The sequence below is a fragment of the Procambarus clarkii genome, chromosome 69 (genome assembly GCF_040958095.1).
Source record: "Procambarus clarkii isolate CNS0578487 chromosome 69, FALCON_Pclarkii_2.0, whole genome shotgun sequence".
In the NCBI taxonomy this organism is placed as follows: domain Eukaryota; kingdom Metazoa; phylum Arthropoda; class Malacostraca; order Decapoda; family Cambaridae; genus Procambarus; species Procambarus clarkii.
In genome coordinates, this window is record NC_091218.1 from 21,440,358 (window position 1) to 21,467,195 (window position 26,838).

The following is a 26,838-nucleotide window of genomic DNA, read 5'->3' on the forward strand; positions in this document are numbered from 1 at the left end:
GTGTATTTTGAGCGGTGTGAGGGTGTATTTTGAGCGGTGTGAGGGTGTATTTTGAGCGGTGTGAGGGTGTATTTTGAGCGGTGTGAGGGTGTATTTTGAGCGGTGTGAAGGTGTATTTTGAGCGGTGTGACGGGTGTGTTTTGAGCGGTGTGACGGGTGTGTTTTGAGCGGTGTGAGGGTGTATTTTGAGCTAGGTGAGGTGTGTATTGTGTTGTCAGGCTCAGAAGGTAAGTGAAGCATGAACGTTTAATCCATCGTTAGTATATTTCCATTGAATTTGAAGATAAAGTGTACATTGATAATTGTAAGTGATCTCTCTCTCTCTCTCTCTCTGTCTCTCTCTCTCTCCCTCTCTCTCTCTCTCTCTCTCTCTCTCTCTCTCTCTCTCTCTCTCTCTCTCTCTCTCTCTCTCTCTCTGTCTCTCTCTCCCTCTCTCTCTCTCTCTCTCTCTCTCTGTCTCTCTCTCTCTCTCTCTCTCTCTCTCTCTCTCTGTCTCTCTCTCTCTCTCTCTCTCTCTCTCTCTCTCTCTCTCTCTCTCTCTCTCTCTCTCTCTCTCACTCCTGTGTGTGTGTGTGTGGGTGTGTGTGTGTGTGTGTGTGTGTGTGTGTGTGTGTGTGTGTGTGTGTGTGTGTGTGTGTGTGTGTGTGTGTGTGTGTATGTGTGTGTATGTGTGTGTGTTTGTACTCACCTAGTTGAGTACAACTTGACTAGGTGGGGGGTTGGCGGGGGGTTGAGCTTCGGCTCTTTGGTCCCGCCTCTCAACCGTAACGTGTGTGTGTGTGTGTGTGTGTGTGTGTGTGTGTGTGTGTGTGTGTGTGTGTGTGTGTCCCTTACCTCATGTGAGACACACAGCCTAACACTCCCTCCTCCTATCCCCTCTCCCCCGGACAGAGTCGTCGAGCATGGTGGCAGGATACGCCGTGCTGGGCCTCGTGGCTGTCGCTGTCCTCGTCCTCGTCGTCCTCGTCCTGGCCAAGTCCTCTCCTGGCACCATCTTCTCCAGGGTGAGTCTCCTAGCAGCTGGGGGGTAAGGGGGGTGAGTCTCCTAGCAGCTGGGGGGTCAGAGGGGCGAGTCTCCTAGCACCTAGGAGGTCAGGGGGGTCAGTCTCCTAGCAGCTGGGGGGTCAGGGGCGAGTCTCCTAGCATCTAGGAGGTCAGGGGGCGAGTCTCCTAGCAGCTGGGTGGTCAGGGGCGAGTCTCCTAGCAGCTGGGGGGTCAGGGGGCGAGTCTCCTAGCAGCTGGGAGGTCAGGGGGTGCGAGTCTCCTAGCAGCTGGGAGGTCAGGGGGCGAGTCTCCTAGCAACTAGGAGCCGCTAAACCAACTAGGATACGCACTTGCCTCCTAGCTGCGTTTCCTTGCCCGTGTCTCTTTGAAAAGTTGGGATGATGCTGGGCTCAGCATTCTCCAGCTTGTGTTCCCTGGGAGCTGGGACGGTCCTAGCGGCGATCACCCAGGAGGTAAATGGTGTTATCCTAGCTCGCCTCCTAGCATGTTCTTGGCGGACGTGTAACACGTAAGTGACTCTTTGTCGACACCAGAATTCAAGGGGCTGGCTGGTTTAAAGGCGCGGGCACGCACGCACGCACGCACGCACGCACACACACACACACACACACACACACACACACACACACACACACACACACAGTTGATTGACAGTTGAGAGGCGGGACCAAAGAGCCAAAGCTCAACCCCCGCAAGCACAAATAGGTGAGTACAAATAGGTGAGTACACACACACACACACACACACACACACACACACACACACACACACACACACACACACACACACAGTAACGAGTGGAGTACCTCAAGGATCGGTGCTGGGACTAATTCTATTTCTAGTATATGTTAACGACATGTTTACAGGAGTAGAATCCTACATGTCGATGTTCGCGGATGACGCAAAATTAATGAGAAGAGTTGTGACAGATGAGGATTGCAGGATCCTCCAAGAGGACGTGGACAGGTTGCAGAGATGGTCAGAGAAATGGCTACTGGAGTTCATCACGAGTAAATGTAAAGTTATGGAAATGGGATCAGGTGATAGGAGACCAAAGGGACAGTACACAATGAAGGGGAACTGCCTATCTGTGACGACGCGTGAAAGAGACCTGGGAGTGGATGTAACACCTAATCTATCTCCTGAGGCACATATAAATAGGATAACGACAGCAGTGTACTCTACACTGGCAAAAGTTAGAACATCATTCAGAAACCTAAGTAAGGAGGCATTTAGGGCGCTTTACACTGCCTACGTGAGGCCAGTATGCCGCCCCGGTCGGCCGAGCGGACAGCACGCTGGACTTGTGATCCTGGGTTCGATCCCAGGCGCCGGCGAGAAACAATGGGCAGAGTTTCTTTCACCCTATGCCCCTGTTACCTAGCAGTAAAATAGGTACCTTGGTGTTAGTCAGCTGTCACGGGCTGCTTCCTGGGGGTGGAGGCCTGGTCGAGGACCGGGCCGCGGGGACACTAAAGCCCCGAAATCATCTCAAGATAACCTCAAGAACCCCACCATAGCGTCCCCACCTAAAGAAACATATAAGGAAACTGGAAAAGGTGCAAGAAGTTTGCAAGGGGGGAGGGGGTTAGGGCCCCTACTCAGCCACGAGGGATCATGCGGGTCGGCGTTCAATCCCCGACCGTCCACAAAGTGGTTAGACACCATCCCATCCTCCCCTCCCGTCCCATCCCACATCCTTAGCCTGACCCCTTCCCAGTGCCATATAGTGGTAATGGCTTGGCGCTTGCCGCTGACAATTCCCTCCCTCCAGGAGCGCCTGAGAGGTCAGTACTGATGTCAAGGGTCAGAAAGGTAACGGAGTGGACGGCCTGGGTCCTCCGGTCCTCTCTTGGTGACGTCTTCCTCCCACTCTTTATCCCCAGCCTCACCCCACTACGTCTCCCCCGTCACCACACACCACTGTAGGAGACACGAGCCTCGTTATCTGTTTATGTGTCTCCTGGGAGGGAGACAGGCAGGGTGTCTGAGAGAGACGGAGGCAGGGAGACAGGGAGGCAGGGAAGGAGACAGGGAGGGTGTAAGAGAGAGAGGGAGGCAGGGAGGGTGTAAGAGAGAGATGGAGGCAGGGAGGGAGGCAGGAAGACAAGGAGACAGGCAGGGTGTCTGAGAGAGAGGGAGACAGGGAGGGAGGCTGGGAGACAGTCAGGGAGGCAGGGAAGGAGACAGGTAGACAGGGAGCCAGGGAGACAGGGAGGGAGGCTGGTAGGAGACCACCAATCTTGACAGACGGCACAAAGCTGATGAGGAAAAGTAAAAACCGAAGAACACTGCAGAACGTCACAGGACGTCCTTGACCAAGTCAGGAATGGTCAAACAAATACTTACTGGAATTAAGTTGTAACAGGAGTAAGGTAAAGAAGCTGGGAAGGGTAGGAAGGAGAGCAAGAGGTATCTACACCACGAGGGGAAGACAGCTACAGGAATTGGCGAGAGAAGAAGGTTAAGGAGTGGATATAATTCCAATATTAACACCAGAGGCACACATAAACAGGGTAACATCAGCAGCATATGAGCCGCTGGCAAGCATTAGCACTATCATATCACCTTGTCAAGCATGAAATCAAAATTTAAAAGGTACAAAGGCTTCCAACAAGATTAGTGACAGAGCAAGGAGGATTAAGCGTTGAGTATAGCTTAGGATCTTCTCATCCTTCTCATCCTTAGGAGCTTCTCATCCTCATATCGGACATAGACCAGAACACAACCTATAGCACTGTATCATCCTTTGCAGATGACACTAGGATTTTCATGAGAGTTGGCAACATAGAGGACACGGCAAACCTCCAATCAGATGTAGATCAGGTCTTTCTATGGGCTACAGAAAATAATATGGTATTCAACGAGGATAAGTTTCAGCTCATGCGCTACGGAAGAATTGAAAATATAAAAACAGAAACCACGTACAAAACGCAGGCAAATCATAACATAGAACGAAAAGGCAATGTAAAGGACCTGGGTGTACTCATGTCGGAAGACCTTACCTTTAAAGAACACAATAGAGTAGCCGTCACAACTGCAAGAAAAATGACAGGTTGGATAACAAGAACTTTTCACACTAGAGATGCTATACCGATGATGATACTTTTCAAAACGCTTGTGCTCTCTAGAGTGGAGTACTGCTGCACAATGACAGCCCCTTTCAAAGCTGGAGAAATTGCTGACCTAGAGAGCGTGCAGAGATCCTTTACTGCTAGAATCCACTCAGTAAAACATCTAAATTACTGGGACCGACTAAAGAGCCTAAATCTGTACTCCCTTGAGCGCAGGCGGGAGAGATACATAATAATTTACACGTGGAAAATAATTGAGGGGCTGGTCCCAAACCTGCACACAGAAATAACACCACATGAGACCAGAAGACATGGCAGGATGTGCAGAATACCCCCGTTGAAAAGCAGAGGTGCAACAGGTACTCTGAGAGAGAACTCTATCAACATCAGAGGCCCGAGACTGTTCAACACGCTTCCACTACACATAAGGGGCATAACTGGCAAACCCCTCACAGTGTTCAAGAGAGAACTGGATAAGCACCTCCAAAGGATACCTGATCAACCAGGCTGTGACTCATACGTCAGGCTGCGAGCAGCCGCGTCTAACAGCCTGGTTGATCAGTCCAGCAACCAGGAGGCCTGGTCGACGACCGGGCCGCGGGGACACTAAGCCCCGGAAGCACCTCAAGATAGCCTCAAGGTAGGTAGGAGAACTAGATTACCTGGTTGACACCTGGTTGATGGGGTTCTGGGAGTTCTTCTACTCCCCAAGCCCGGCCTGAGGCCAGATTAGACCACCCTAGAGAACAGAAGAAAGAGGAGATATGATCACATCATACGAGATACTGAGAGGAACAGACGATGTGGACAAGGACAACCTCTTTAAATCCAGAGAAAGTAGGACGAGAGGACATAATTGGAAGCTGGAGACATAAACGAGTCAAAGAAATGTTAGGAAATACTCGAGCATTATATGAGTGCAATATACTGAAAGAAGAAGCTATAGAAGCCACCTCCAGCCACAACTCTAAGACCAAATCTGACCAAAAATTCAAACGTCACATTAGTTCAATTATAACGTAAGAGGTACCAAGAGAGAGAAATAACGTAAGAGGTACCAAGAGAGAGAAATAACGTAAGAGGTACCAAGAGAGAGAAATAACGTAAGAGGTACCAAGAGAGAGAAATAACGTAAGAGGTACCAAGAGAGAGAAATAACGTAAGAGGTACCAAGAGAGAGAAATAACGTAAGAGGTACCAAGAGAGAAATAACGTAAGAGGTACCAAGAGAGAGAAATGACGTAAGAGGTACCAAGAGAGAGAAATAACGTAAGAGGTACCAAGAGAGAGAAATGACGTAAGAGGTACCAAGAGAGAGAGAAATAACGTAAGAGGTACCAAGAGAGAGAAATAACGTAAGAGGTACCAAGAGAGAGAAATAACGTAAGAGGTACCAAGAGAGAGAAATAACGTAAGAGGTACCAAGAGAGAGAAATAACGTAAGAGGTACCAAGAGAGAGAAATAACGTAAGAGGTACCAAGAGAGAGAAATAACGTAAGAGGTACCAAGAGAGAGAAATAACGTAAGAGGTACCAAGAGAGAGAAATAACGTAAGAGGTACCAAGAGAGAGAAATAACGTAAGAGGTACCAAGAGAGAGAAATAACGTAAGAGGTACCAAGAGAGAGAAATAACGTAAGAGGTACCAAGAGAGAGAAATAACGTAAGAGGTACCAAGAGAGAGAAATAACGTAAGAGGTACCAAGAGAGAGAAATAACGTAAGAGGTACCAAGAGAGAGAAATAACGTAAGAGGTACCAAGAGAGAGAAATAACGTAAGAGGTACCAAGAGAGAGAAATAACGTAAGAGGTACCAAGAGAGAGAAATAACGTAAGAGGTACCAAGAGAGAGAAATAACGTAAGAGGTACCAAGAGAGAGAAATAACGTAAGAGGTACCAAGAGAGAGAAATAACGTAAGAGGTACCAAGAGAGAGAAATAACGTAAGAGGTACCAAGAGAGAGAAATAACGTAAGAGGTACCAAGAGAGAGAAATAACGTAAGAGGTACCAAGAGAGAGAAATAACGTAAGAGGTACCAAGAGAGAGAAATAACGTAAGAGGTACCAAGAGAGAGAAATAACGTAAGAGGTACCAAGAGAGAGAAATAACGTAAGAGGTACCAAGAGAGAGAAATAACGTAAGAGGTACCAAGAGAGAGAAATAACGTAAGAGGTACCAAGAGAGAGAAATAACGTAAGAGGTACCAAGAGAGAGAAATAACGTAAGAGGTACCAAGAGAGAGAAATAACGTAAGAGGTACCAAGAGAGAGAAATAACGTAAGAGGTACCAAGAGAGAGAAATAACGTAAGAGGTACCAAGAGAGAGAAATAACGTAAGAGGTACCAAGAGAGAGAAATAACGTAAGAGGTACCAAGAGAGAGAAATAACGTAAGAGGTACCAAGAGAGAGAAATAACGTAAGAGGTACCAAGAGAGAGAAATAACGTAAGAGGTACCAAGAGAGAGAAATAAGAGAGAATGAGAATGAATGCAGGGGAAAGTGCCAAGTCATTACGACTATATAGCACTGGGAAGGGGTCAGGATAAGGATTTGGGATGGGACGGCCCTATCAGCCCTATCTTACCAGCCCTATCAAACCCCCCATACATTACGTCCTCCTATGATGGAGTGATAGACGGCCGCAGGCCTTAATAACAACATATACTATGCAGAAGGGGGGGATAAAGATCAATACCTCGTAGTGAGTGATAGGTAAGTGATAGGTATTGGTTGACCCAGCATCTACTACAGGTACTGTGCGCCTGGCCAGAACCCGACGTGTCATCCCTCTCCCTCCTCCTGCAGGGTATCGACGCCCCGGCTGGATAATTAAGGAGACCATGTTCTTCCTGGTGCCTGGGGCCAGAGATTAATAGAGGGCGGCCGAGGCCTGCGCTTCATCACCTTGAAATATCCAATAATTATTGACAACATTTTCCCCACAGATGAGCTTTGCGGGACGGCCGCCAGCACCAGTCGTGGCGCTCGTGTCTCAGAGGTCATTATTGACAACGGTAATCCTATTGTCTCTCTGAGGGCTGTCATAATAACCATGTGCCACTCACGGGGTAAACTAGTGATGATGATCTTGGTAACATGTGTATCACCGCCCGCTGGGGACGTAAATAATCAACACTTACTTCCTGCAAATTTGTAGCTGGTATCATCTTGTCTAGCTTCTGTTATCTTATAAATAAATAAATGTTTATTTAGGTAAGGTACATACATACAAGAAATTTTTACAAAGATTGGTTGACTTATAGGTAGAGCTAGTACATACAATGCCTAAAGCCACTATTACGCAAAGCGTTTCGGGCATCTTCGTGTTTCTTTATCAGTAAATGACGGGGAGTGGCAGGGGTGTGTGTGTGTGTGTGTGTGTGTGTGTGTGTGTGTGTGTGTGTGTGTGTGTGTGTGTGTGTGTGTGTGTGTGTGTAGGGTCATGTGTGTGGTGCACACCTTCTCACTTGTGCTACACATGGATAACGTGTAGCGCATCTTCACGACGATAGTGACCTTTACGTCCTCACTCTCACACTGAAGATAACACCTTCTCTCCCAGTACTGACCTCTGACCGGTCCTCAGTACTGACCTTTGACCTGTAACAAACTGTATGGTGAGCCGTTACTGAGGAGTGTGTAACCTTGTATGTTTCAGGACATCGAGTCAGGTCTGGTGTCTTGGGGTCGGAGCAAAGGTCTCCAAGGTCAGGCCGCGGTCATGATCTCCACCTCCCTACCTGACCTCTCAAGGTCGGTCTCACAGGAGCAACTTCTTCCACAGGACTCCAAGAAGGTCAGTTTAAGATGACTCCAAGAAGGTCATCTATGTATGTGATATAGTAAATTTGTTCTCGTATAGCTGTGTTGGTGAATGTCTTGGTGACCTCGGCTTGACCTCTTGGTGTTGATAGGTGCCGCGTCAGACGACCCTGCCTACGGTACCTCAGCGCCACGCCTCCTTCAGGAGACAGCTGTCCCAGCGCCTCGACGTGGACAGCATCCAGTTCGCGGTGCTCAACTTGGAGAAGAAGGATGACCTCGGGCTCCTTAAGGTCGGTGCTTTGGTCCGCTACTGTCTTGATGTGGGGCTGTGTTGTGTATCTCTCTCTCTCACCCTTCCTCTACACCACAGCTTGTTACCCCTACCACACCTGACTACACATGGCGACCCCACCACACACCTGCTACCCCAACACACCACACACCTGCTACCCCAACACACCACACACCTGCTACCCCAACACACCACACACCTGCTACCCCAACACACCACACACCTGCTACCCGAACACACCACACACCTGCTACCCCAACACACCACACACCTGCTACCCCAACACACCTGGCTGGTATTCCCGTTGCCCACACCGTGGCAAACCTGAAAATCAACTCACATCTTACGAACCTCATGTTACTCTTCTAAAACGTTCTTCCCTCACCTGAAAACCAGTTGTACCTCACCTCACACCACCTACAGAGGAGCCTCACAAGCCCCTCCCCCCCCCCTCTTCCATATCTGTCTCTCATTCTCCCCGTCACTTCCGTCTACCACCACCACCTTACCGTCCCGCTTCTCTGTCTCTCCCCCAGCCGGAGTTGTACCGGAATGAGCTGGTGCGTCAGTCGTCAGTTGAGAGCAGCGGGGCCGGGTCTGACACGGAGGCTGTGGGGCGTCTCTCCTTCAGCCTCAAGTACGACTCCTCCATCGAGGGCCTCCTGGTGAAGGTGGGTGACACGACTCTACTCTCCCACCTATCTTAGAGGTAGAAATTGCACTTACGTCCGTAGGTGCTTGCGTAACTGCTTCGTGAATCTGGCCACACTGGATAACAGAGTGCACTGATAGTGACCACATCACAGGATAACAGAATACACTGGTAGTGACCACATCACAGGATAACAGAATACACTGGTAGTGACCACATCACAGGATAACAGAGGGCACTGATAGTGACCACATCACAGGATAACAGAGGGCACTGATAGTGACCACATCACAGGATAACAGAGTGCACTGGTAGTGACCACATCACAGGATAACAGAGGGCACTGGTAGTGACCACATCACAGGATAACAGAATACACTGGTAGTGACCACATCACAGGATAACAGAGGGCACTGATAGTGACCACATCACAGGATAACAGAATACACTGATATATAGTGACCACATCACAGGATAACAGAATACACTGGTAGTGACCACAACACAGGATAACAGAATACACTGATAGTGACCACATCACAGGATAACAGAATACACTGATAGTGACCACATCACAGGATAACAGAGTACACTGGTAGTGACCACATCACAGGATAACAGAGTACACTGGTAGTGACCACATCACCATCAATCACTGTGTCACACGCACTCAATATATTGACTAACCGACACACTTCCCAAGTACCAACAAACACTGATTGCTTTACCTTCAAATATGAGAATGTTTCCATATGAAATTTGTAGTCGATATAAACAAGCACAAAAATGCCTAACTAGAGGTCAATTATTTGGACCAATGCGCTTGGTGAAAGTAGTTTAAAAACAACCATTTGGTACCGGCAATTGGTTGTATGTAAGAGGTGTGTGTGTGTGTGTGTGTGTGTGTGTGTGTGTGTGCGTGCGTGCGTGCGTGCGTGTGTGTGTGTGTGTGTGTGTGTGTGTGCGTGCGTGCGTGCGTGTGTGTGTGTGTGTGTGTGTGCGTGTGTGTGTGTGCGTGTGTGTGTGTGTGTGTGTGTGTGTGTGTGTGTGTGTGTGTGTGTGTGTGTGTGTGTGTGTGTGTGTGTGTGTGTGCGTGCGTGCGTGCGTGCGTGCGTGCGTAAAATATGGTTTCCTACTGCCAACTACTGATCTTCCCAAAGATACAAAACAAAGAATATCCACAATAAGTCCGGAATACCTATTTACTGCTAGGTGAACAGAGACTTCAGGCACAAGGAAATGTTGCCCAAACGCTTCTGTCCTGCTAATGGACTTGCCAGCTGTGATCTGACTGCGCTGATTATTGTGCATGTTGTTGTTGTTATAGATTCAGCTACTGGGAACAAAAAAGTTCCAAGTAGCACGGGCTATGGTGAGCCCGTAACTTACCTGGCACAGGAACGGGGCAAGTAGCACGGACTATGGCGAGCCCGGAGTGGACTTACCTGGCACAGGAGCGGTGCTATAACTGGTTATTGTGCAACATGAATTAATTAATTAACAACAGAGTATTCCCCTGACCAACCACCTACCAACCAATGAGGTAGATGTGTCAAACCACTTAAGCAAATTTGTACCACCAATTCTATCCTAACCTATCGTACTCTATCGTATCCTATCCGATACGATTATACGATACCTATCCACGAAAACTAACCTAGCCACGGTGCTGACATATAACTAATAAACTATGTTAGTTCCTGAAGCTGCTGGTAGGTTAGGGGGGGGGGGTGTTATATATGACTATACTTGTAAATATACTTATAATTTGGGTATGACTGTGGAGAGTGGGTGGACGAACAGTCCTCTACCCACAATGCCCCAGGGGGACACCAGCGCGCCAATTCACTCCCGCCAATATTCCCGAACGTCCTCATGAATATTGGCGGGAATGTTCTCATGTGCGCCCACCGGGTAGGCTGGGTGACGGGTGACCTGATGGATCACCCACTCACCCATGGCCTTCCATGAGAGCTCTTAAACAAATAAACAAATTATTCATTGGTGGAAGACGACCTGTATTACTCATTTGGCCGAGTGACTTGTCCCTCCCTGGCCGCTCACCCTGGTCGTCCCGCTGGCCAAGGTGAGCCTCACCACTCCACTTAATGACCCCGCCAACCTTGACCATTTGGGCGAGAGGTCGGTGTAGGTCCCCTGCCCCCAGGTGGCCGGTCTAGCCAGCCTCGGTGTCCCATCTGAGGTGTCCAGTGCCTAACGTGTGTGTCTCCACCAGGTGGTGCAGGCCCACGATCTCCCAGTTAAGGACGTGAGCGGCTCCTCTGACCCTTACGTCAAGGTGTACCTCCTGCCCGACCGCAAGAAGAAGTTCTGCACTAAGGTCCACCGTCGCAACCTCAACCCAGAGTTCAACGAGACCTTTGTCTTCAGGTAGGAGGCGCAGGGAGAGAGGGAGGGAGGATGAACGTCTTGCAACCCGTTCTCGCACTTTCTTTAAGTCAATATTGACTTATAAAATAAGTGCATATGTGACATACTAATTTATTGTGAATATTTTAGTTTACCTTGAAAAGCTTCATAGAAAACACTGACCTTACCTAACCTTCTTAGTATGTTAAGATAAGCATCTTATTGCTTCGTAATTTCAATTATTACTTAACCTATATCTATAACAGGTTAAGTAATAATTGTAATTACGAAGCAATAAGATGCTTATCTTAACATACTAAGAAGGTTAGGTAAGGTCGGTGTTTTCTATGAAGCTTTTCAAGGTAAACTAAAATATTCACAATAAATTAGTATGTCACATATGCACTTATTTAATAAGTCGATATTGACATAAAGAAAGTGCGAGAACGGGTTGACGTCTTCACGGCTTAACACACGACACTCAAACCTCTTGGCCTATAAGCGTCTTTTATTAAGTAATGCATAGGCATGTGTCGTTGTATATAATTCTTATATATGCTGTAGTATGCCATAGGAAATACCGAGAGCTTTTCACCGTTAATGTTCTTAGTCAACATATTTTTTTCTGAGTTGTTTGAATAAGTTAAACTCTCGCTTCTTATTTGTATCTTCTATTTAGTGTGTCGACACTTCTGTTTGGGGTGTTGGGCATATCTCCTATATTAACTCATAAGTAATCACAGCAACATTTGTTGTGGCCCAAAACGTTTCCTTTCCCTGTCTAGCCCAACTTCTTGGGGTGGACGGTAGAGCGACGGTCTCGCTTCATGCAGGTCGGGGTTCAATCCCCGACCGTCCAAGTGGTTGAGCACCATTCCTTCTCCCCGTCCCATCCCAAATCCTTATCCTGACCCCTTCCAAGTACTATATAGTCGTAATGGCTGGGCGCTTTCCCCTGATATTTCTATTCCACTCTGTCACAGAGCCTTGTCCATGACCTGGTGTAAACCTATGTTGTGCCTGTACCCCGCAGCGCTCAGATGGCAGAGCTCCGGGAGAGGACGCTGCAGTTCAGTGTGTACGACTTCGACCGCTTCTCTCGTAACGACCTGATCGGCCAGGTTGTTGTGCGGGGCGTGGCCGACCACTGCCAGCTGGACGAGGAGGTCCACTACCTCATGGATATCCTCAACACCAAACACGTGAGTACTTGCACTCTATACCTGATCAACCAGGCTGTGACTCATACGTCAGGCTGCGAGCAGCCGCGTCTAACACCCTGGTTGATCAGTCCAGCAACCAGGAGGCCTGGTCGACGACCGGGCCGCGGGGACGCTAAGCCCCCGGAAGCACCTCAAGGTAACCTCAAGGTATACTCATGCCCGCCCGTCACCAGCCTAGCACGTGACAAACGCCCCCCCCCCCCCCCCCCCCGCATCACAATCCTGTTATTTCCGTTACTCCCTTTAGTGTACAAAACCTGGATTTCGCCTTGTAACAAGAGAACCATAGACATTCTAACAGTATAACAGTGTCTGGTGGCGGCGTGAACCACTCTACCAGTTGACAGTGAGAACTCACACCTCCTGCAGTGGCTGTTGTTGTTGTTGTTAAAGATTTAGCCACTCAGGACGAAGTGTCCATGCAGCACGGACTATGGCGAGCCCGTAAAATACTCTACAGTAGCTACAAGTACTATCCTGCCAGGACGATGGGTTGATTTTCCTCACCTGGTGAAGGAGCTACTAGATGTGCAGCCTATCCCTGGTGCCAGGGCAGGGGGCACTCGACCCACGCCAGGGGCACTCAACCCCACGCCAGGGGCACTCAACCCCACGCCAGGGGCACTCAACCCCACGCCAGGGGCACTCAACCCCACGCCAGGGGCACTCAACCCCACGCCAGGGGCACTCAACCCCACGCCAGGGGCACTCAACCCCACGCCAGGGGCACTCAACCCCACGCCAGGGGCACTCAACCCCACGCCAGGGGCACTCAACCCCACGCCAGGGGCACTCAACCCCACGCCAGGGGCACTCAACCCCACGCCAGGGGCACTCGACCTCTCCTGACTGGCATATAGCTTACTGCACCTTCGTCCACAGATGACGGTGAAGACAATATAAGACTACCCATTGGCTGGGGATGACGTGCCTGACGGAGAGCGGGAGGGGCCGCCCCTAGGGGCCAGGCCCTGGGAGAGGAGTGTCCATCATGTAGTATTGAGGGCCCTCTAGCCTGCCCTTCACCCCCCCCCCCCCCCTCCATGGCTGGCCTGAAGCCGCTCCTCAACCCTCGACTACTGTGTAGCCAATCCGTCCTCCCAATCATCTTATTTTATACGCTATATATAGTCCCCCAACGTACTATAACAAGTAGCGGCTCACCAATATCCACGTTTTCTATACATCGGTTGGTTAGGTTAGGGGGGTGGCTTGGGTGCGTGTGTCTCTGGGTAGGTTAGCACGTCGTGTTTTGTACGTTGTGGCGCGTCAGGCTGAACGGGCTTATGGCCAGACAGCCTCGGAAGCCTGGTAATGGTGGTTAGTCTCTGTCGCGGTCAGGAAGCCTGTTAGGCTTATTGGGGAGGAGGGGGAGGGGAGGGGAGGGGGAGGGGGAGGGGGAGGGGGGGAAGGCCCCCTTATACAGTGACTTCCCGACTACGAAATATTTCAAGGTCTCCTTCAAACAAACAACACATTGGTAGTCCCTGCCAAAGATTATACTGCCGGCGTGGTCACCAAACCATTCACTGGGGAGACCCAACGGTATTTAACCAAGTGACCAGCGCGTTACCGGCTGTGTCACTTCGTGACACAGCCGGTAACGCCACCTGTGTACTGTGTATGGCACTAGAGCCACCACCTGTGTACTGGGCTGCCAAGCCCTGCTCACTATATTTATACATATTTTTACACACTGCTAGGCGAACAGACGCATCAGGTGAAAGGAAACAGTTACACAAACGTCTCTGCCTTGCCCAGGAATTGAACCCGGGTCCCCCTCGGTTGTGAGCCGAGGACGTAGACCAATGTGCTAGAGGTTTGAAGGCTGTGGCAAGCCAAGTATAAGTTTCATGTCAATGTTTACATGGCGCGACCTAACCTGACCTTCAGGTGACTGATGGCCACACTCTCTCTCTATCCCAACAGCGAGACCCCCGACGCGCGGGATTACGCCGCTTATACCACAAAATTAATGACTTTATTGTGCTTATATTGTATATATATTTGTGCACATTTGATTAATATAGAGGTAGGGATCCGTTAATAATTTAATGATAATCCGTTTTAGATTTAGCTACTCAGAAGGAAATGTCCATGTAGCACGGGCTATGGTGAGCCCGTAAGAGGTGGATCCGTCAAGATAGATGATTCTTATAGTGTATAGTGATCTGTTCCCCTAGTATGACTTAGTTTGCTGGTCTTCCCACCTCATCCCCATCACCTTTTCCTCCCCTCCCCATCACCCCAACCCCCTCCCAATCACCCCAACCCCCTCCCCATCACCCCAACCCCCCTCCCCATCACCCCCAACCCCCCTCCCAATCACCCCAACCCCCTCCCCATCACCCCCCCTCTCCTGTTTTGATACCTAGTCCACTACACGTTGGTGGAATAAGAGTCCCCACACTACTATCTATGCAGACTGGAATTCAATTCATCAAATATGTTAGATGACTGACATTACTGAAGTTTGCTGCCAGTTAGTGGATGGCGTTGGTGCTCTGGGGTGGTAATAACACACACACACACACACACACACACACACACACACACACACACACACACACACACACACACACACACACACACACACACACAAGTCAGGAGTCAGCAAATCTCTCATGTCCTCACCAACCCCGCCGGACGAGCAGACAGAGCCCATATAAACACTTAGTCCAATATGTGCAGATGTATATGGTGTTACGGTGACCGTATTCGCTCTATCACCAGCCACACATCACAACAAGTCGTACAACTTATTCATGTGTGTGTCCTTGTTGAGTTGCCCTGAACATCTGCACATGGACGGTCTGCACCCTCACCCCAGCCCACAGCCTTCCCCACAGCCCACAGCCTTCCCCCCCAGCCCACAGCCTTCCCCACAGCCTCCTCCAGCCCAGAGCCTCCTCCCAAGCCCAAAGCCTTCCCCAGCCCACAGCTCCCATGCTCACTCAGGGACGCTGTTTTCAATGACAAAAACAATGAGAATCGAGTTACTGCTCCAGATGAAAGCACCGACAACAGAAGTAAACGATGAAACAATCGGTGCCTCAAAGTGGCAAGCACGCTGCAAGACCTTCCTTATCCGTCTATGTGGTTGAGAGGCGGGGCCAGAGAGCCGACGCTCAACCCCCCAGCAAGTACACCTAGGTGAGGACAAACACCAGCCGGTGAGAGTCAGGTCCTGACAACCTTCCCCCCCCCCCTGGAGAGCACCTGTCACCAACTGCTGTAGAATACAAAATAACAGTGAACAGTTATAGAATACAAAACAGTAACCTTTACAACCCGTGATGTACAGGAAGTTGGGGGTAGCATTCAGTGATGTGATATACAAGACGTGGGGAAGTAAATCATTTTGACGGTGGAAATTGCAGCAGTTATAAAAGCTTGGAAGATCATCTACGACGCCCATAATAATATTCTCACACAAACCCCAGGAGTGGTTCGACCCCCATTGCCTCCCAACACAACACTCTTCCATTCTCTGGCCACCGCTGGCCTCAGCTCTGAGGCCAGCGGATGGCCAGCGGATTCCTTGCTAGCTAGACCAGACTCAATTCTGAGGACAGTCCAAACATGGAAGTCCAACAAGCATTGTATAATATATTATTCCTCTCACTGGCATTTACAAACATGAATGAATATATTAAGTACACATGGCAGTGCCCATGGAATAAAATTTCCTAATAATAAAATAAAACAAAAACTCGCAGTGACGTCATTGGTCTCATTCCTTGCTAATGGACAGAATACCAGCAAGACTGCTGGTGTAACACAGCTCTCACACACACCAACATATGCTGGAAAACACCTGACTAGGCTATGTGTGTGTGTGTGTCTGCCTCGCGCGCTGAAGTCATGGACACTTACTGAAACAACGCCCGATCCTTATTGTAAGGTTCGGGGGCGTTAATCCAATCAGAATTCGACTTAGTCTTGCATTTCCTCATGGTATGTCCTGATTTTCAGGATGATTTGCTTTTCCAATGTCCCTCTCGGACACGTGTCCCTCGCTAGAATCCTTAATGAATCTGACGTCGCTCGTCTTAAATCTTTTTTTTTCTCGAGGGAGAGAGACTGGAAAAGCGAGAATTCGACTTGGATACAAATACCCATGGAGGTTCAGGATAGAAACAAGAACTGAGCAGTGGAAGTGAAGAATCTGTGACGAGTGATGGACATTTCTAAGATGCATTAGAAATGTGTGCAGAATAACAGGCCCCACATTACTTGAACTAGGAAAACACTGTCATATATAGATATTGTTCTTAGAAGATTCCCCAACTTCACACCCGCAAGATAATGTAAAGTGTTAACCTTCTCGTTTGATAAGCTGTTCACTTGAGACAGTTATGCAAGTCCCAGCTGCGTCCGGGTACAAGTCCCAGGATGAACAACCCAGCGGGTTGTCTTCCTGTTGAGGGTGATGCACATGCTGCTATGGCGGTGTGTTCACTCACAGGACGAGTGACGCTGCCCAACAAACTCGCCATTCGAGAGAAATTAAAATTTTGTAACTGTCAAAGCCAAAGACTTTTATCAGCCAGCTCAGAGCTACAACTTAGATCTGTCACAAACATTCAAGTCTATTAATTAAAGTTGATCTTTCCAAGTTTGTAACCTATATGTTAGAAAATACAATCAGAACAAAGAATTTAATCTTTATTTACTTTTGACACCAACTTCACGTTCGGCGCAAGTAAAACTCAAATTCAATTTACATGTACATCCACCAGTCTTTCATGAAAAATCTCATATACTGTACAGTATTCCCTACAAATATTTTCATTTACGAGGCTGTGGGCAAATGTCTAAATATACAGGAATGTCATATCACACGCATATGAATGCCTGAAAAAAAGCATATATAAAAATCTTGTGAAAGATTCGTATGCCTCTGGAAATGTGTTTGAAAGTTGCGATCCCATTTTGGAAACGGGCGGCTCGTTCAGTTTGCTGGGCGAGGAATTCGGTGGAGGGAGGAAATACTGGTTGGAAGCCCGGCCATGTTACAGTATGGGAGCCGGTCGGCTGAGCGGACAGCACGCGGGACTTGTGATCCTGTGGTCCTGGGTTCGATCCCAGGCGTCGGCGAGAAACAATGGGCAGAGTTTCTTTCACCCTATGTCCCTGTTACCTAGCAGTAAAATAGGTACCTGGGTGTTAGTCAGCTGTCACCGGCTGCTTCCTGGGGGTGGAGGCCTGGTCGAGGACCGGGCCGCGGGGACACTAAAAGCCCTGAAATCATCTCAAGATATGGCCGACACGCCTTGTGATGCTCACTTTCCGTAAACAGTCGGTATAGGGGGATGGGGTGAGTCCTAATTACTATATTTTACTCGTTTTCGTAATTTGAATACGATTCTATATTTAATTTTGTCTTTAATATAATACACGCAGCAAAATATATCCGGGAACCTAAAATCGCAGGAAAAAATACTGATTAAACAGATATTTAATGAAGTCATGAACGAAGTCAGTGTCAAACGTTCTTTGCATGAATAGCCTCAACTCGAATCAAAATGACAGTCCTTTGGAAAACACTAATTAGAAGCATGTGAAGAACTGACATTTCTCGTGATTTCTGCGTCAATAAAACACCCCGACACTCACCAGCTAAGTATCCACTCAATTTAACGACCTATCCCAAATCCTTGTCCTCATATCCTTCCCAAGTGCTATATAGTCGTAATGGCTTAATGCTTTCTAGTAATGTTCATGCCCCTAAAATGTATTTTTCTTTACGAAAATGATTTAAAATTCATACAGCATACCGGGCCGCGGGGACGTTCATACTCATAATCTATTTATTTATTTATATACAAGACGGTACATTGGGTTAGAGAGAATACATAGCATAGGATTTACAATCTTGTAAAGCCACTAATACGCGCAGCGTTTCGGGCAGGTCCTTAATCTAACAGATAATTTTAAGTAGGTAAATTCTTGCAGAATTAATAAAATGATAACAATCACCTCAAGGTAACCAGAAGCTGCGTAGCCTTCTTACCCGCAACATACCTAAATGTGTTATGCAGTGTACAAAGTAGTGTATAATTCTAACATGTATTAGCGTTCCAAGTTAGCGACGATTAAACCAGCAGTCTGCTACCGTATTCACATTTCACGACCAAAAATCCCATTCACTCCAAACATCTACCACTTACGGGTTATTCATGCCCGTACCACCTCTTGGGTGGCTTAATCTTCACCAATCAATCATCAACTATCGGGGTGAGAGTAGCTTGAGCAACCTCATAACCGTGTGTGGGTTGGTGTATTTATACCTCAATAAACTTATTTCAATTTCAATCAACTATGTTCACGGCTGATGCTTGAACACGGTCTGATCCAGTCCAGATGGGTGGAAAAAATCCGCTAATTCCTTTGTAGTGCTAGCGAAATATTTAAATTGTAACCATAAATAAGTGTTAATGTTTTCTTAATAAAAATTAGAATTGTGTTTCGTTTTAACCTGCATAGGTAATATATTTTTGTTATATTCAATGTTACGACATAAGTTCAAGTATGTTTATTGAGATAAGAAAGAAATACATCTAAAAAAGATAGAGTAGCTTAGGCTATTTCTACCCTCCCATGTTACGACACAGGCTATAGTGAAGAGATACATGCAGATTTTGCAGATTAAGGACCTGCCCGAAACGCTGCGCGTACTAGTGGCTTTACAAGATTGTAAATACTATGCTATGTATTCTCACAAACCCAATGTACCTTCTTGTATATAAATAAATAAGTAAATAAATAAATAAATAAATAAATAAATAAATAAATAAAATAAATACACATACAATGGAGAGCCTCGTCACTAAGCTAAGACGAAATCATTTCAGTTCAATTTTTGAATACATCATTCAGAACAGTTACAGAGACTAATATATTGCTGCTCTTGTTGTTGAGCATAATTAACATGTTATAATAATAAAATTAACAAATTGACTTACTTTGTTATGAAGCTGTGAAGATTACGTCATCCTCTGTGGCGCTTATTTTGTATTGATCATTGTAGTACAATAATGTACATTGTATACTGCACCAGGATTCTGTCATTCACTATAAATAACTGTACACTTATCTTCAGGCCTTCACCTCACATTACAGCGGGCTTACTGCCAATTTACGTACGAGTAATGCACTGTACTTGAATAAATACAAAAGTTGGATTATGAGCTGTTGACTATGAGCTTTTGATATATCAAAATACTTTTGGAGTATTGTGTTGATACTTCAACTTTTGTGCAACCGTCAGGCGCTTCCTTTGGGTGCTTGCTGTAGTCTGTGCTGGTAAGTATAGGCATCTTGTTCCGAATTCCATTGAGAATCACAATTAAAATAAGTCGTCCAGCACTGACGCCGGCGGCGCGGCTCCTATGTAAACAAGGCCTCGCGGGCCCGCGTCGTCACCTCCACTTGGAAAAAAAATACCTAGTACCATATGCTAAAAAATGGTATTTCAAGATACAAATGGAGAATCGTTCTTAATTTCAACTGTTTCGTAATATTTTTCTAACTAATAATTTGTCATTTGGTTCAATTGTATAATTTTAAGAATATTTAAGATTTAATTTAAGACTCATTGATGGAGGTCGGTGTCCACGTGGGGGCGCGCCCATGCCTCAATAAACCCCACCGTAGGGTTAATCCTGTTAAGTCTACGACCACCAGGTGTTATCGACCGCCAGATAGGTATACGAGGCTTCGGTTACCGGTCTCCGAACGGCGGAATGCTATATAAGAGGTCTTTAAATCAAGTGGATATTGGCATATTACAAATGCCCAGACCTCAAGTCAATGTTACCTCCGATAGGCCAATGTTCTCTGGTTCTCTTCACCCGTTTCCACCTTCCGGGTCCACCTCCTGGGTCCACCTCCCGGGTTTGCCTCCCGGGTCCACCTCCCGGGTCCACCTCCCGGGTCCACCTCCCGGGTCCACCTTCCGGGTCCGCCTCCCGGGTCCACCTCCCGGGTCCACCTCCCGGGTCCACCTCCCGGGTCCACCTCCTGGGTTTGCCTCCCGGGTCCACCTTCCGGGTCCACCTCCCGGGTCCACCTCCCGGGTTTGCCTTCCGGGTCCACCTTCCGGGTCCACCTTCCGGGTCCACCTCCCGGGTCCACCTCCCGGGTTTGCCTTCCGGGTCCACCTCCCGGGTCCACCTTCCGGGTCCACCTCCCGGGTCCACCTCCCGGGTCCACCTCCCGGGTCCGCCTCCCGGGTCCACCTCCTGGGTTTGCCTCCCGGGTCCGCCTCCCGGGTCCACCTCCCGGGTCCGCCTCCCGGGTCCGCCTCCCGGGTCCACCTCCCGGGTCCACCTCCCGGGTCCGCCTCCCGGGTCCACCTCCTGGGTTTGCCTCCCGGGTCCGCCTCCCGGGTCCACCTCCCGGGTCCGCCTCCCGGGTCCACCTCCCGGGTCCGCCTCCCGGGTCCATCTCTTGTGTACACCTCCCGGGTCCGCCTCCTGGGCCCACCTCCCGGGTCCACCTCCCGGGTCCGCCTCCCGGGTCCACCTCCCGGGTCCACCTCCCGGGTCCGCCTCCCGGGTCCACCTCCTGGGTTTGCCTCCCGGGTCCACCTCCTGGGTTTGCCTCCCGGGTCCACCTCCCGGGTCCACCTCCCGGGTCCACCTCCCGGGTCCGCCTCCCGGGTCCACCTCCCGGGTCCGCCTCCCGGGTCCGCCTCCTGGGCCCGCCTCCTGGGCCCGCCTCCTGGGCCCACCTCCCGGGGTACTAGCCTCATCTTAGGACAGATAAAGCTGAGGGAGCAGGAGCGAGCCGGTACTTTAAAGATAACCTGACAGTAACCACCACTGGAGAGCTGAACACCATCGGACGCTCGCAAGCTGCGCAGAATAAGTCATAGATCTCAGCGCCTGACTTGAAATATTAAAAGCTCGGAAACTGGTGCAATTTGCTGTGGGAATTAAAAATCAGCTTGTGTTAAACATCTGTTGTAGGCCAGGCAACAGATATCTAACGTCTTTTGTATGGCCTATGCCCCTGTTACCTAGCAGTAAAATAGGTACCTGGGTGTTAGTCAGCTGTCATGGGCTGCTTCCTGGGGGTGGAGGCCTGGTCGAGGAGCGGGCCGCGGGGACACTAAAGCCCCGAAATCATCTCAAGATAACCTCAAGATAACCTGGCCTTAACATCTGTAGAGGCAGCATTCTGCGATTCCTGCAGTATTCATTGTTATGCTGCATGTACTGGAAGCCAAATCTTGGAGGAAGATCTGGGCATTTTTACTCTAGGGATCCAAAGACTCGGAACCTTCAGGATCACAATTGTATTTGTGGTCCAGATCTGTATTTGACTTGGCAATATCCCTTGGGGGTCGCAGCTGCATCTGCCTCACCTTTACTCGGATGTACTCACCTAGGTGTGCTGACAGGGGTTGAGCTTTGGCTCTTTGGTCTCGCCTCTCAATTGTCACTCAACTGGTGTACAGATTTCTGATCTTACCGGGTTCTATCATATCACCAAGTGTGCGTGTATGTGTATACACAAACAAATGAATACTAGATTGGGTGCCCGGGTTTCTCTCCCTCTATCATCTCTTCCCATATCTCCTCCTCTCGTCATCTCTTCTCCCCCTCTCCACCTTTCCCCTCTCTCTCTCTGTCTGTCTCTCTCTCTCTCTCTCTCTCTCTCTCTCTGTCTCTCTCTCTCTCTCTCTGTCTCTCTCTCTCTCTCTCTCTCTCTCTCTCTCTCTCTCTCTCTCTCTCTCTCTCTCTCTCTCTCTCTCTCTCTGTCTCTCTCTCTCTCTCTCTCTCTCTCTCTCTGTCTCTCTCTCTCTCTCTCTGTCTCTCTCTCTCTCTCTCTCTCTCTCTCTCTCTCTCTCTCTCTCTCTCTCTCTCTCTCTCTCTCTGTCTCTCTCTCTCTCTCTCTCTCTCTCTCTCTCTCTCTCTCTCTCTTCCTCAAAATTTACTTGCATCTGCATCATCAAAGCCACTGAAACTTTACCTTTACTATTTCCTCATATTCACATAATAGTTGCTTGGAAACACTGCCTCTATCATATCTGTAAGTTTTGTTTCAATTATTTCATTAATGTGCAAGTGTAACTTCTTTACCCTCTGCTGGAGTTCCCTTGATTTATTTGCAATTCCTTCTGTGTTTGTGTCATTAGTATGGGAGGAGGGTTGGGGCGGGGGGGCTCATCATGGCCTGGATTTGACAGGCAGGAGAAATATGCCTTCTTGTCATTCCTGTACATTGTCTTTGGGGTTGGTTATGTGGTCAGGATATTGGGTTTGTATGCAAGCGGCGAGTGGTGTTCCTGGAAGTGGTGCTACACACAGTCGGGGTGAGTGGTGTGGTGCTGGGGCCAGATTCACGAAGCAGTTACTCAAGTATTTAAGAAGGTATACATCTTTCCTGATCTTTGACGGCTTTGGTTACATTTATTTAACAGTTTACAAGCATGAAAACTTGCCAATCAACTGTTGTTAGTGTTATAAACAGCCTCCTGGTGCTTCGGTTCTCATTAACGGTTTAATAATTGTAAACAAAGCCGCCAAATATTGAGAAAAGATGTACAGGTTTGCAAGTGTTTGCGTAACTGCTTCGTGAATCTGGCCCCCTGGACACGAGTTGATGGTGCTTACTGTCGAGGGCCTGTTTGTACTCTGCAGCGACCGTCTCTCGACCGTCCCTCGACCATCTCTCGACCGTCCCTTGTAATCCCGGTGTGCCTAGCCTGCCACCCATTTTCTTCCTATTCACTGTGATATGAATATTTTCTTAACCAGGAATATATGTCACGGTGATCCATAACTTTATTGGCTGATTCAGCTGTCATTACAATTTACGACCTCCGAATCGAGGTGTCAGCTCTTGGACCCCGTCTTTCTAACCGTCGGTCTAATGTATTGACTCAAATTATTTTTCCTGCATCGTATCATATCCATCATGTCATATATCTAAGACACACATGCCTAAGATGCAGCCCGTAGCCGCTGTCCAAGTCCAGGGTACCTATTTACTGTTAGATGACCTGGCTTATCAGGTGAAAGAAACTCTGCCCGTGTGTGTGTGTACTCACCTACTTGTGCTTGCGGGGGTTAAGCTCTGGCTCTTTGGTTCCGCTTCTCAACCGTCAATCAACAGGTGTACAGGTTCCTGAGCCTACTGGGCTCTATCATATCTACACTTGTATGGAGTCAGCCTCCACCACATCACTTCCTAGTGCATTCCATTTGTCAACCACTCTGACACTAAAAAAGTTCTTTCTAATATCTCTGTGGCTCATTTGGGCACTCAGTTTCCACCTGTGTCCCCTAGTGCGTGTGCCCCTTGTGTTAAATAGATTTTTATCTACCCTATCAATTCCCTTGAGAATCTTGAATGTGGTGATCATGTCCCCCATAACTCTTCTGTCTTCCAGCGAAGTGAGGTTTAATTCCCGTAGTCTCTCCTCGTAGCTCATACCTCTCAGCTCGGGTACTAGTCTGGTGGCAAACCTTTGAACCGTGTGTGTGTGTGTGTGTGTGTGTGTGTGTGTGTGTGTGTGTGTGTGTGTGTGTGTGTGTGTGTGTGTGAGACCATTTACGCACTAGAGGCACCACGAGGTCGGGTAGAAAGAGAGTGTTGCCATGGTGACCATGTGATGCACTTCCCAGAGGCAGATAGATGGGTCTGGGAGAGTTATCGTATTGCAAATGTTTACCACAAAGGTGTCATGTAACTTGACAACCCTCTCCCCACCCTCACCCCCCTTTTTCCCTATGGCGGGGGATCCCCGGGTTCGATCCCCGGCTGGGATAGAGAGAGTTGGGTACGTTTCCTTTCACCTAATGCTGCTGTTCACTTAGCAATAAATAGGTACCCGGGAGTTGGACAACTGTTGTGGGTGGCATCCTGGGAAGGGTCGGCAGTTCCACCTTTGGGGGGAACATGGATATATGCTGCTAAAATATATTTTTTTTATTTATTTATATACAAGAAGGTACATTGGGTTTGTGAGAATACATAGCATAGTACAGTAATGGCACTCTTGTAAAGCCACTAGTACGCGCAGCGTTTCGGGCAGAAATATGTAAAGTAATACAGGCTTCCTGTTCTCGAGAACGGGAATTAAAACAAATATTTTAAAGTTTTAGCTGATAGTTGGGATGGTAAACATTGGCCTTGTTAATGACTGAGGTAAATTACCTCACTAAGCTCACCTGCTTTGCCTCAGGCTGTTCCCCCAGCGTGTGTTAGCAACGGCTGGAGCTATGAGCTGGATGGCAGTAGTTCAGGGTTAATTACCGGTAATGACGGGTAATTACGACTGGAAGCCCTGGCTGGCAAGGCCAGCTAGGACGACCTTGTGGCTATACTCATCGCCTCGGTAACTTTCCCACCACATGTGTTGCCCTCTAGTGAGGGAGAGGAGAGTGTGTCACGTGGGAGCACAAAGTACTGGCTCAGTGTTCTGGTCGCTCCAACAGTTAATATACACTTACTTCGTGAGATTAAGTCCACAATAGCGTGGGTAATAACACACAGTTCCCTGGGATTATCGCAGATTCGAATCTCTGATGACCCAAGTTAATGAGACTCTTAACCTGACTTGCGGGGGATGTGGAGGGCCAGGTGTTATACCTAGTGTGTGGCCATGGCCAGGGTGGTGTGTGGCCATGCCCAGGGTGGTGTGTGGTCATGGCCAGGGTGGTGTGTTGCCATGGCCAGGGTGGTGTGTTGCCATGGCCAGGGTGGTGTGTTGCCATGGCCAGGGTGGTGTGTGGCCATGCCCAGGGTGGTGTGTGGCCATGCCCAGGGTGGTGTGTGGCCATGCCCAGGGTGGTGTGTGGCCATGCCCAGGGTGGTGTGTGGCCATGCCCAGGGTGGTGTGTGGCCATGCCCAGAGTGGGGTGTTGCCATGCCCAGAGTGGGGTGTTGCCATGCCCAGAGTGGGGTGTTGCCATGCCCTGGGCGGTATGGCTCATGTCATCAGCAAATCCTCAGTTAGAATAAATAAGTTGGATAACACAAGTTTGAATGGTTTGCCTGAATTCATTTTTATTTTGTTAGTTCTGGTATATAAATGTATGTGTGTATGAAGCTTTGTAATGTACCAAGCATTGTGGTTATGTTTGAGGTACTAGTGTGTGCAGCTGTGAGATCTTATCTTGTGTGACTCTTCTAGCCTATCTCTAGTCTGTAGGGAAATAAACAAATATTCACAATTTTAATTAAATATTTATTAGTATATATACACTGGAAGATATCCTCATACTCTACCCTGCTGGTGCAGGCTAGCAGACTAAAGTGTTTTCTGATTCCATGTATAACTGACCTTCCTGGGAGATGGAAATATTAGGCGAACTTAAATATAACTGGCTCTTGATCTATAATCTGTAATCCCTCATACTGCATACGGCAGTAGCTCACTGCGAGTCTACCTAACTTTATTAATAATAATAATAAAATATAACCCACGTGTTGGTCATGGTAACAAGACCAATAACGTGGGTTTGAGTTTCACATTTCCTCGCCAGGTCCCGCTTCCCAACACACAAATGACTTCTAATTATGGCCTTAGAAAATTTGCTGACGGCTTGGCAATCAATTTAGGTGCTAATTAGACAGGGAGGGGGAGAAAGTGAGTGGTTTTGAGCGGCATGTTGGCAGCAAAGAGAAAGACGCCCTCAGCTACATTTTACAGAGTGAACAGAGATGTCGCGTGTGAGGAAATGGTGGTGGTGTCGGCTCTAGACAGTGAACCTCTGAAGGTAATGTCTGCACACTGATCGGCCTCGGCATGGTCGTTAATGGGAACTCATATTGAGAGATGTGTGGAGGGGAAGGTTGGCCTTGGCTCAGGTCCTCCAGCCTAAATGTCAGACATCGCCCACCACCACCACCAGTGTGGGCCACACACATCTCTAACCCTGTCTGGGGAGGACAGAAGAAAATGTATATATGCTGGTTAGCATTGTAAATGTGTGGCCACGTCTGTGGTAGAAAATAATAATAAAAAAAACCTGTCCTACACACCTGCCTTCACCACCACCAGGATTGGCCACACACCTGTCCTACACCTACCATTAGGTTGTCACACACCTGTCCTACACTTATCATCGGGTAAAGCCACACACACACCTGCCCAATACCCACCACCAGGGAGGGCCGTACACCTGTCATTTCTGTCCTGCTCCCTCTAACATATTAAGGTTTATGTACTTGATCTATATGATTAAGTAAATAATTGGTAGTTAAAAACTTTGCTTTTCAATTTCTCTGAACCCTTCCGTGAGGGGGAGCGGGGTGATTGTGTGCTCTGGCGGCCTGGGGAGCAGTTGAGGGTGACCTGTGGAGCTCATTTTTTTGGCCAGTGGATAGGTGACAGACTAAAAGTGCTACATCCTCTAGGGACAAGATCAGATATTAAGTTGGATGATGTAGCGCTCTACAACTACTTTTATTTTAACAAGCTTAAGTATACACAGC

The 26,838-nt window shown here is 48.3% G+C and overlaps 1 protein-coding gene across 3 annotated transcripts in view; it reads left to right on the forward strand.

The window, feature by feature from the left end:
- Positions 1-26,838, forward strand: part of LOC123772073 (synaptotagmin-10) — a 99,095-nt gene that overhangs the window by 60,624 nt on the left and 11,633 nt on the right. For all 3 annotated transcript variants that reach the window (XM_069311200.1, XM_069311198.1, XM_069311199.1), the window contains exons 3-8: positions 892-1,004; positions 7,741-7,878; positions 7,997-8,137; positions 8,676-8,810; positions 11,028-11,182; positions 12,195-12,363. In XM_069311200.1, coding sequence (XP_069167301.1) covers positions 892-1,004; positions 7,741-7,878; positions 7,997-8,137; positions 8,676-8,810; positions 11,028-11,182; positions 12,195-12,363 — 851 coding nt within the window. The remainder of the gene's footprint in view (positions 1-891; positions 1,005-7,740; positions 7,879-7,996; positions 8,138-8,675; positions 8,811-11,027; positions 11,183-12,194; positions 12,364-26,838) is intronic.